Source organism: Pinus tabuliformis, chromosome 4_1 (assembly GCF_031772625.1).
Source record: "Pinus tabuliformis cultivar Carrire ecotype Pingquan chromosome 4_1, CPIR1, whole genome shotgun sequence".
Taxonomy (NCBI): Eukaryota; Viridiplantae; Streptophyta; class Pinopsida; order Pinales; family Pinaceae; genus Pinus; species Pinus tabuliformis.
This window is the reverse complement of record NC_142303.1, coordinates 974,285,774-974,297,364: the sequence shown is the minus strand read 5'-3', so window position 1 is coordinate 974,297,364 and position 11,591 is coordinate 974,285,774. Positions and strand designations below refer to the sequence as shown.

The 11,591-nt window shown below is 34.8% G+C and overlaps 1 protein-coding gene across 4 annotated transcripts in view; it reads left to right on the top strand.

Moving 5' to 3' along the window:
- The first annotated feature begins 8,123 nt into the window (after positions 1-8,123).
- Positions 8,124-11,591, top strand: part of ATSYTF (C2 domain-containing protein) — a 283,910-nt gene continuing 280,442 nt past the window's right edge. For 2 of the 4 annotated variants that reach the window (XM_089420635.1, XM_089420636.1), the window contains exon 1: positions 8,124-9,206. In XM_089420635.1, coding sequence (XP_089276761.1) covers positions 8,955-9,206 — 252 coding nt within the window. In that variant the 5' untranslated portion in view covers positions 8,124-8,954. The remainder of the gene's footprint in view (positions 9,207-11,591) is intronic. The other 2 variants (XM_089420634.1, XM_089420633.1) reach the window with 2 other exon arrangements.

The following is an 11,591-nucleotide window of genomic DNA, read 5'->3' as shown; positions in this document are numbered from 1 at the left end:
TGTAAGCCCTCTTTGACCTTTGAGTGTGTCTCGAGCCTCCTGGATCACTGGTGTAGTGACGAATGTTGTGTGTTGGTATTGTTTGTAACGAACCTGTGCAACTGCTGGATGAAAGAAATGGAGAAAAATGCCTGTGTTTTTTTTTTTTTTTGTATGAAGGTATTAACCATTTAAGTAATAACCATTGATAGGAGTGATACTGTGGCAGTGCAACAATCATGGTGGAATGATTGAATGACATAACAGTCTAATCCATTTGGAACGAATGAAAGGGTGACAAATGGAAGAGGCGGAGTGGTGATTAGTTATTTGGCAGGAGCGAAAATAAATATGCAGTGGTTTTCGGGGGGTGGTAGGCAGATTGTAGTTTTGGAGAGGTGGTGTTTGAGATGTATGTGAGGGCGACACGTCGACGGAGGTGGGTTTGGTAATTCAGCGATTCGAACCCCCCCCGTTAAACGTCGGAAGCACGGGGGGGATCTGAAATCTTCCCCCAGGTATTGATCTAGGCGGGGAACATCCCAATAGTCGTCAATAGCGCGATAATTACAATAGAGGACAAAAGATCAAATCAAACTTTATTAAAGATTTAACTAACTGCTAATCAAAGCTTAAGATGATAATTTACTAGCTAATTAACATCTATGATGGCATTTAAATTAGCGCGTCTATTCCATGGGATTTTATTTCTTTTTCTTTTTTCTTCTTCTATTTTTTATATCCCTTTTTTTCTATATTATATTTTTATATATATATATATATATATATATATATATATATATATATATATATATATATATATATATATATATATATATATATATATATATATTATATCTTTTTCAACAAAAAGAAAATATAAATAATACAAAATAGGTTATAACAGGGGCTCTGAAAGTCACTGTTCACACCTAGTAAGGACTGGTACATTACATTTTGATAGTTTTGACAAAGCTTATTATTTAATTCGCTTTATTTTTAAACTTTGTGTATTTATCATTCCATTAGAATTCAGCTTCAAATGCATCTTAATTTCCAAACCTTTATATACATTATCTCTGGTAGACTTTTTCTAGTGCAATGAAAATTACATCAGTGAAATTTGTTTTGAGTTTATAAGAATGTCTTGCTATAGGTGAATCCCCAAAATGTGAATTCACTGAACTATGCTATATCATCTGAGTTTCTATGTAGCATTACAAAATTAATATCGATGCCAAAAGTCAGTTTCAAAAGTTAGCATATATATTCTTGAATCAAAATGTAGAAAAAACATCTATGATTTTGAATGAGCAGGTTTTCACAATTGAAAATCATGTTGTAAACAAAATTCTTCGGGAAGACTTTGTCAACAACATGATGTTCAACTGTGAAAACCTGCTCATTCAGAGTCATATATATTTTTCTTCTATATTTTGATTGTGCAAGAATATATATGTTGACCTTTGAAACTCCAAAGGCATGACATCTCTACTATATGCATTTTCTTTGAAATTATATACAACATTAGTCATAGGCTATAGTCAATACTTTGTGGGAGAAAATAATAAGGTTTAAAATATGTCATATGTAGTCTAGTTATTGGTACAGAGTCACAGTGTATAAGAGGAAATAGGGGAGCAGGAGCATGTGAACAAAAATGTTTCAATTGTTGGGTGATGATCTATTTCCATCAGTACTTGAGATTTTAAGTTGTGAAAAGCAGTGTTGAAATACAATGGCTCTTGTTGAAATAAATTTAGTAAATCTTATGTTAAGGCTTGGAAAGCTTACATGGATAGTCTCAGGAAGTGCAACACATGGTGCAATAGGGGAGAGCTAAAGCCAATCTATACCTCAAAGCTGATTAGCAGTGGCCCATTGCCTAAATTAAGCCCAGTTTGAGATGAAACCAAAACTAAACCCAGTGTGAAACACTGAAATTGACATCATAGCCTATATGATATGCACCTAGAGGTTTGCATAGGTTGAAACGCTAAAATCAATAGCTCAAAACTAAACCTAGTACATAGAGTTTGAGAAGTTGAAATCAATGTTGTGCAATTGAAACCAAAATCAATATTAAAAAGCTGGAATCAAAACTATGCACCTGCAGGTTGCCAAATTGAAATCAAACTGAAATCAAAACTATGCACCTGTAGAATTCCAAGCTGAAACCAAAACTAAAATCAATTAGATATGTATATTGAGGTTTTGGGAAGTTGCAATCAAAACTAAATCCAATATGAAATATATACTACACAAATTTATTTAAACCAGGATTTGATATGCACCTCGAATTTGAGTAGCTAGAGACTACATATTTCAAACCCATTTTGATATGCACCTCCTCAGAGTTATGATGTTAGAGACTAATATTAAAAATCATTGAAACCAGGATTTGATATGCACTTCGAAGTTGTGAAGCTGCAGTTGCACCTCCAAAGTATCTAGAATCAATTAAAATTGCAACCTCGCAATAGTGAAGCTAGAGACTACATATTTCAAACCCTTTTTTATGCGCAACTTCTCACAGTTGTGAAGCTAGAGACTCATATCTCAAACTCATTTAAACCAGGGTTTGATATTCACTTCGAAGTTGTGAACCTGTAGTTTCACTTCAAGGCTTGTGATGTTAGAGCTTACATATTTGGAGTGGTTGTGAAGCTAGATGGTTCATATTTTAAATAATTCTCGTTACTCTAGCCATTTGTGTTAACTTGTTTCAAATCAGAGTCACTTCACAACTTCAAAGGTGCACGGGTAGATGATAGGTAGGGATTTAGTGTTTATTATATTCATTGCCTCCATCCAGTGCACTGCCTATTTTAAAACATTATGCACCCAACAACAGAGTTACTGAATGTTGTAAATGCAGAGATATTCTTATCTAAAGGTATTTGAGATTTGACTTTTCCTATATGAATATACTTCAGATCCAGCTGTATATATCCCAACATATACAACACTAATGAGACAGCTGCTGAATGCTCATTGATTTCCACTTATCATGGATAACCTTCCTTCTCAGATAGGAATATTCCAACATATACAACATTCATGAGTCTGCTGATGGGCGCCATTGATTACCACCCATTATGGATAACCCCCCTCCATAGACTGAGGATATAAACCTCACCTGGGCTGTAGAAATGCACCTGGCCTCTTTGGGTGCAATGAAATCAAAACTAAAGCCACCCGGACATGCATATAGAGGTTGTGAAGTGGAAACTAAAACTGAACCCAAGCTGATATGCAAAGTTGAAATCAAAAAGCTGATATGCAAAGCTGAAACCAAAACTAAACCCAAGTTGGTATGCACCTGACATTGCAAAGCTAAAACTAAACCCAGTCTGATATGTAAGCACCTAAAGGTTACGAAGTGAAACTGAAGTGAAAGCTAGACCTAGTACGATATAAAGCAAAGCTAAACCCTACAAAGGTTGCTAAAACAATAAACCATATCTGATATCCACCTGGAACTGTAAGATTTTATATATTGAATCGTAATTTTTACGTTAAAATTTAACATAGAATACCCCATGGTTTCAAAACCTCATCCGACATACAAGGTTTAACTCATACCCATACAAAACACTCATGGATTTCATGATGCTCTCTTCCTCTCCTGACATGGTAGTTCTTTGAAATGATCAGACTTTAAGTTCGTGAGAACAATGGCAGGAACACCCAAATAAAGAGTTTGTTCAGTTGTACAACAATAATTAAAGCAATAACAAATTTTAATCCAAAAACCCACATAATAAAAAACTGTATCATTATTTTGGCGTTATTGTAAATACTATGTAATTTTAAGAGTGCAAGTGTTCCTTATCTCCATTAAATATGTGAATAATTTCAAAATCATAATGCAATGCTTCCAAATGATTAAGTTTCAAAAGCCTGTAGAATACAAAGCCCTCATACACCACGTTCTGTAAATTAGAAGTAAAATCTCAAACTAAGGAATATAAGATTTTGAACAAAACCATGAAGTTTTGAACAAAACTGAGTCTACAATGAATTTTTCCATGTACAATTTCTATTATCATAAACGAATTTCATGTCATCGTTCGTTCAAAACATAGGACGATAAAACATTTAAGACATCTAGACCTGTACACTTGCATTCTTGGGCATGCTTACTTACAAAGAAACAAAATAAACAAACTTCAACGAAAACCCCCCAAAAACACAGACTCACAGATCCGTAAAACTCAGTTGAATGATTAACTTGCAATTCGAGATTGGAGTCGTCTACCTCGCAAAACTGCCAAATATGGAGGATTTCCAACTCTTTAAAGTGGGAGAAGGAGGGAAACAACTTGAATTCGAAGAAGCCGACTGAAATCTGCTCCATGACCAGGGCCGCTTGCAGTGCACGTAGAACAGAGGCAATGGTGATTCAAACTGGAACAAAAACTTGGTAAGAGGAATAATACACAATGCATGGAACTCGAGAAGAGGGATAATACACAACACAGGGGATTGAGAAAGAGGGAGTGATAACACACAAATACGATTGCTAATGAAATTTGACTAGACACGACAACAAGTATGTTTAGCAGGCATCATGGAAGTAAATAGTTGTTGGTCGTGCACCGAAAAAATCGTCACAGTATGAAGGTGTATCATCAATTTTGCAGAGACCCTGAGCGAGCGCGCAAAGGAACCATATGTGAAGTGGAGAGAAAGGTGGGCCTAAAAAAATGTGTGCTAGATATGAGACAAAGAACAAAAATTTAGATGAAAAACATAAGTAAATGAAAAACATAAGTAGACTGATCCAAAGAAATACCTATCAACATATACATATAATTTTAAAATATATTTATATGTAACTTATTGTTAGGGAAAATAAAAGTTTTAATCTTTATCAAAGTCAACTTACATTAAATTAAATTAATATGATGATGATAGAACTAATCAAATTTTGTTCTTGAATGTCACAACGCATTCTTCTTTCCGTCTAGAATTAATAATTCACACTAGGGACGGGCCACCACTTGATTTGGTTAGGTTGAATTAAATTAACTTTAATAAAATTGCTAGTTTTCTTTAATCGTTTAAAGAAGAGTGCCGTGACGCTATCATCTTCAGCGTGCATAATTACAATTAACTGGTGAATTTTGTGTTAGGGTTATGAAAATTTTATATAAATCAAAATTCAACGATGAGGAAAAAATATTTAATAGGAGATATTTTAATGGTTCTATTTTTAATAGTTATTTTTTTATTAGAAATTTAATAATTTAAATTATTATGGATTATAAGTGGGAAAAAGGTTTTTTACCATTTAACTATGCGATTTTTTGTTTTGTTGTTGTTTTTGATTAATTTGTTAACATAATTTTTGGTTATATATTATGATTTATTGAAAATATTAAGGAGAATTTAGATGGTGGAGATTATAAAATCTAAATTTATAATTTTAATAAATATTTTAAATATTTTTTTAATATTTTTTTAGAATTTATAGGAAAACAAAGATAATGTATAATGATATAAATGATTTTTTTAATTTTAATTGGATGATAGAACTTTTGGTAAGATTATGATTTTTTTAATTTAAAATGCAGTTTTAAATATATAATTAGATTTAACATTCTAAAATTCTTTTCAAACATTATGATGATACAATTGATTTTTTTTTTATTAGAATGAGATGATAGAAATTTTGGGGAGATTATGATTTTTTGTTATTTAAAATGCATTTTAAATATATAATTAGATTTAACATTCTAATTTTTTTCAAATACTTAAAATTTACAATTACGAAATTGAAATTTAGTGATTAGTTCGAAACAACCTTAAAACATCTATGTGATTTGTTGCGAAAAGAATTTGTATAGAATCACATAAACCTCTATTTATAAAATTTAAAAATAATTTTAAATGAAATAATTATTTTATTTAAAATTAGGCATCCCCCCTCCTCTTCACCCTCTCTGGTCCTCATTCACTAGCGCTTTCTCTCACCGGGGGATTCTTCAATTGGGCACGAAGGACGAACTCATCTGGTCCCCCAAATCCAAAATCCTCCCCATCTCTGTCAGATACATATACTCTGTCCTATCATCTGATCTCCTCCCTCTCCCCTCCCTTTTCCCCATCAATCTCTGGAAAGCCCCCTGCCCGCTTAAATCTATCCTTTTCTCCTGGCTTCTCTTCTCCAACCGGAACCTCTCCTGGGAAGTTCTCCAAAAGAAAGGTTGGCACGGTCCTGGAAGATGTCATCTCTGTCTGGATGATGTGGAATCGAACAATCACATGTTCTTTCAATGTGCTGCCGCCTCTGCAATCTGGTATGAGCTCTCCTACACCTATGGTTTTCCTCACCGCCTATTCTCCTCTGTACAGGAAGCATTTTTGTGGTGGGCCTCTCAATGCCCAAAATGGCAGGCTCTCTTCATTCTTTCCTGCTGGCACATCTGGAAATGGAGAAATGGACGTGTTTTTCAGGGTTGCTGCTTGCCACTGGACTCCATTTTGCCCACGATATCGGGCTTCATGCCATCGGACTAACTATCCGTCTTCTGTATTCTTATATGTTTCTCTCTGATATATTTTTGTTCACATTTCAGCACCTCTTCTCTCTATGTACATGTCCATCTGGTCACTTATGATATCCCTACGAACAGTGCCTTCTGATCTATCTGGGATTTTGTCCTTATCTTGCTCAACTTTTTGCACAGATGCTTTTGGCAACATTGGCGGTTGCACATATCCTATATGTAAATCCTGATATTTATATGATCTTAATATAATCCATACAGTTTTTTTCTCTTTGAAAAAAAAAGAAATAATTATTTTATATTTTTAAATGTTGTTAATTATTTTATATTTTGGAGCTTTGTATAGAATCACATAGACCTGCATTTAGAAAATTTAAAAATTATTTTATATTTTTAAATGTTGTTTAATTATTTTATATTTTGGAGATTTTGATCCAATTAGGAAAATACTTTGTTTTTTTATTATTGCTAAGAAGCCTCTCTAATTCAATATGGAAGAGATGTTCTATGTCCTCATATATTATGTAAACAATTTGACTTAGTCAACAACAACAACAATATTTTGGTTATGTCAAATTACATAAAAAATAAATAAAAGAAAAATAATTATAATTATAATTAAATCAATTTAGATTAATCTTAACTTCAGATCTATCAAATTGGGGAAATATTTTTTAGATGCTAACTTTTTTAAATAAAAAAATAAAACTTTTTTAAAGTGAAAAATAAAATAATATATAAAGATTCAACACCTTAAATAATTTTTAACACATTTAAATTATGTCAAATAATAACTCAAACTTATTTAAAACTAATTCTTACTGAATTAAACAAAAAAAAATACCTAACCAAATTCCAAAACATATAACAAATACACTATTAAATTCCAAAGAAAAATACACAAATACAGATTCTTCACAACTATCACGATGTTAAAACCAATAATTCAGTTATGAATCATCAAATCAGTCCAAATTGACAGGCTGTTTTATTTTGAAATCTAAACCCTGAAAATTAGACACGCAGTTTTACTTGAAATTTCAACACTGAATCTCCATAGTATTTGACTGAATAATAAAATGTAATCACACCGTAAAGTTGATGGTTTCCGGAAATCCGTTTCCATGGATTCAACGTCGAAGCATGAGCCGGGTCGTACTGAACATGTCAAATTCCAAACATTTTAGATCCCAAAAAGACAGGACAGTGACCACAAAGTTGAGAACAGAACAATTTACTCAAAAGCAAATTGCTTCCCAGCCACGCATAAATTGATGAAAACAGAACAATTTACTCCACAGCAAATTGCTTCCCGCAAAACCAAAAGTCAACCTCTCGTCCTCAACGAAAGGGTCTGAGTTTTACTCTATGAAGGCTACTGCCGGGCCCGGTTCTCCGCTGGCCATGCTGTGCAGAAATCGTACCACGTAGATTAACCGGTGTACCACTGAGCAGGATGAAAGTGCGCACATCTCCAGCCGCGCTGGAAGAACATGCGGCGCACAGCTCGCCACATAGGTTGCGAAATAACGGTTTATTCATGTAAGACCAAAGAGTTAACCGCTGCCGGTCGATGACGTGTAACAATTTTTTTACGCTGGCAGATCCTCGACTTAATTATGGGAACTAAGCAGTTCTGGAAGCTGTAGTCTCCATGACATACACTGGAGATCGTAATCCTGATTTCCGCGACGAATCCCAGTCGCTTCTCGTGGTCCTGTACTAGGTAGCCGCGCCGACCAGATCCAACAGAAGCTTAGCAGATCCGCGCCTGAAAGCATTGTTCTCCGGCTTCTTGTGAATGTGGATGGGATATTTCCACACAAAGTTGGCTGTCTTTTCACTGTGTGCAATCATCCGGATGGGACGACAAATTGCTCTTTTTTCTCGTCAAAAGTGGAAACCCTAGGAAGCTTCTTTATGGCCTTTTCGGAGCCCCCGTTTTCTCTCCACATCTTGAAATTCCGACCTCGTGTCCTTGGAAGTTCACAGAATTCCTTCCAGAAACGACTGAATTTGGCCGAACCTTGAGTATAAAGATTTCTATGACGAAGCCGTGGTTTATCAGTTGTCCCTAGTCCGACGTAGAATTGGTACTGGTACTGGCAGATCATTACAAAAGCAACTCAGCTCGAGTTGTGAATGATGCAATGAAACCCTCCCTCCTTCACTGTAATGATATATTTGCCTTGATATCGTTATCTTGCACTAATTATGGACCCTTTTACTGCCTGGACGTGTCTTTGTCAAATGTTCCTTATTTTCAAGCCTTAATACTTCTGTAGTTTCCTTTGACTTCCACTAATTCTAGTTGCATTTATTCCACAGATGCCCATCCCGAAGTCAAATTTTACATATTTTCAAAGCCTCAATACCTCTGAAGATGTTGTGATATAATAGTATAGGAATTGAAGAAACCCTGGGTTGAAATTCGAGTTTCTAATTTAGAGACAAGCCGAGATGCCTTCATTGCGTGAGGAAGTCATTACTCAACGAAGAGGGCCAATATACAAAGCCCGGACAGGGATGACAAGACAGCTGAAAGATATCTGCTCAAGGGAAGCTTATGGAATCTGGAATTATATAACGATCGACAAGCCTGTATTGCCTTTCCTCATACCTGTGGTTCTATTCGCTTGGATATTGGAGAGATGGGTGGTTCCATTCTCAAATTGGGTTCCCCTGTGCGTCGCAGTCTGGGCAACAATTCAGGTGTGTAGAATTTTCAATTTTATTTCTATCCTGTTTTATTATTAAGGCCGGTATGAAGACGCTCATATATGGCTCTGAACCAAGATGATCTAGGAAATTGTATAACAGAGATGTTCAACCACATAAAAGCAATTTTTAAAAATGGACATTTTTAATCAAAATTGTGATTAAGTTCTCATTAAAATCTTTTTCGAAAAAAAGAGATTTGTAAATTAAATTCATAAAACATAAATGAAGATAATATTTTTTCTAAAAAAATAATTAATATATATAGTTGTCAGGGGGGTTTGGTTGGTAGGTAAATTGAGTTAATGATATTCTTCCACCCTTCAAATTCCCTGCAACATGCCTGTGCCTTTGCAAGCAGGCCATTTATTGTGGTTGTGGCCGTTGTGGGAAACTTTGATGGAGTAGATATAACCTACTCACTGCCAATACACCAACCTGCTGCTTATTAGCCAAATGAACTTGAATATTTGAATGTCGTAAGGGGAGATGCGTGCTTGCTGCACTGTAACTCGAAAAGCATATGTCAAAAAAAAAACAAAGTATTGGCCATAAATACCCGCGAAGGCTCTTTTTAAAATGCTGAAAAAACACTAAACCCAATGTGTTTAGTCCAAATCATATTCAATCCATTGACAGGTCAATGTGCCAAGTGAAGGACAATACGAATTATCTTACTTTGTCCTATGCGTTCTATGCACCCCCATTGCATACTCTATTCATGCACCTTTTTCCAACCCCATTGGCTATCTCTGTGATCCGGTGGACGTTAATATATAAATGAAATATATTAAATTTTCTTATTACCCTTCTGCTCAATAGCCAATGCAAATTGGTCCATGTTTATTGTATGGTTACATGACAACAATTTGATTTGATGGTCAGATTTCACTGGATACAACATAATATTAAAAGCCGTAGTCTTTAACGCGACTTTTTGAAAGCTTTTTCGGCGATTTTTTCCGGTGAAAATCCGGCAGTAATTTATTGAAATCCAAGTTTGATAACTAGTTTCTGCACAATGAAAGTGTCCCAGGGGTTTTTCAGGGTGCTGAATCCGAATATGCAGTTAAAAAACCATTTTAACTGCAACAAATCATGATTTCATCTCAATTTCTTCCGCCGGATTCCGTCACCGGAATCTCAAAAAGTCGCATTATAGACAACTCCATATTAAAAGGTTGCGTGCCAGACATCGGCTTGCAAATAAAGGGCTTTGTTTAACTATTCGACGTTTTGGAGTTTTGGGCTGGAATTAGGTGAAACATTTTTTGGTCAGATTGTGTATTTTTGTTGTATAAAATTTGTTTTTGAATGCATAAATGGATTCAGTGCCCTGAAAAACTGCCCGGTGCTCAGATTGTGCAGATTTCACAGATAAAACTTGTGATTCCAACAAATTCCTGCTGTATTTTAGGCAAATTTAACTGGAGAATGAAAACTCTAAAACTTAGAACAGTTAGACTATGGCCAAATAAAGTGGTCCAGCTTACAACTAATCACTATATTGGTCATGATTCAATCCACAGGCCCTTTAATGGGCAAAATTTGAGCATGCTTTGGTGTGATGGTTGGTGCAGTGATGTACCGTGTACCATGGACATCTATAAAATTTGCAGACCGTAACCTGCTAAAGGAATTGTGGTCTCAGTTAGTGAGCTCGACTGACCATCATTCGCTTTGATTTGGAATAATGAAAATAGATTGAAAATAATTTCAGACTGTAGAAGTTGCCGAGGAACTGCTATTTTAAGTAGTGATAGCAAACAAAAGGGGACAAATGATGTGGGCATAATGACGCAGGCTTTGATTTGGATAAACAAAATATTTATACAGTATTTAAATATAGACATGAATTATTGTGGTGGTTGGTTGATCGCCCTTAGTTCAAGGCTTCGACTTTCATAGTCTTCTTTATATGAAGTTAATGTACTCTCATTTTAAAGCAATACTCCATTTAACAAGAAGTTTGTCCTTCGAAAAGGTCACACAAATAAATTATGAAAATATCATTGGCAGCAGATGGTTCTTGTCTGCAAGCTTCAAATGAATTCTATTTTGGTACCTTTGTTAATTTTCATTTTTGTTTGCAGCCACGAGAGATATGGCTAGCTAATACGGTAATGGTTTTTGAGAAAAAAATCATAAATCTGTTCTCAGTGGTCAAATTCTGGAATGCCTGCAAATGCGAGTTCAGTCGAATGTTCATTTGACTACTTGAAATTTACTTTTATGTTCATTGAAATTCTTATTTGACAAAAGTAGAACTCTGATATTGTCTGCCATGATAAGCCTTAACATCTTGATGACTTTGTGAGGAAAGAACATTATCATTACTTGGAGTGATAAGCTAGTTTCAGCAATACTTGCATGTATTTC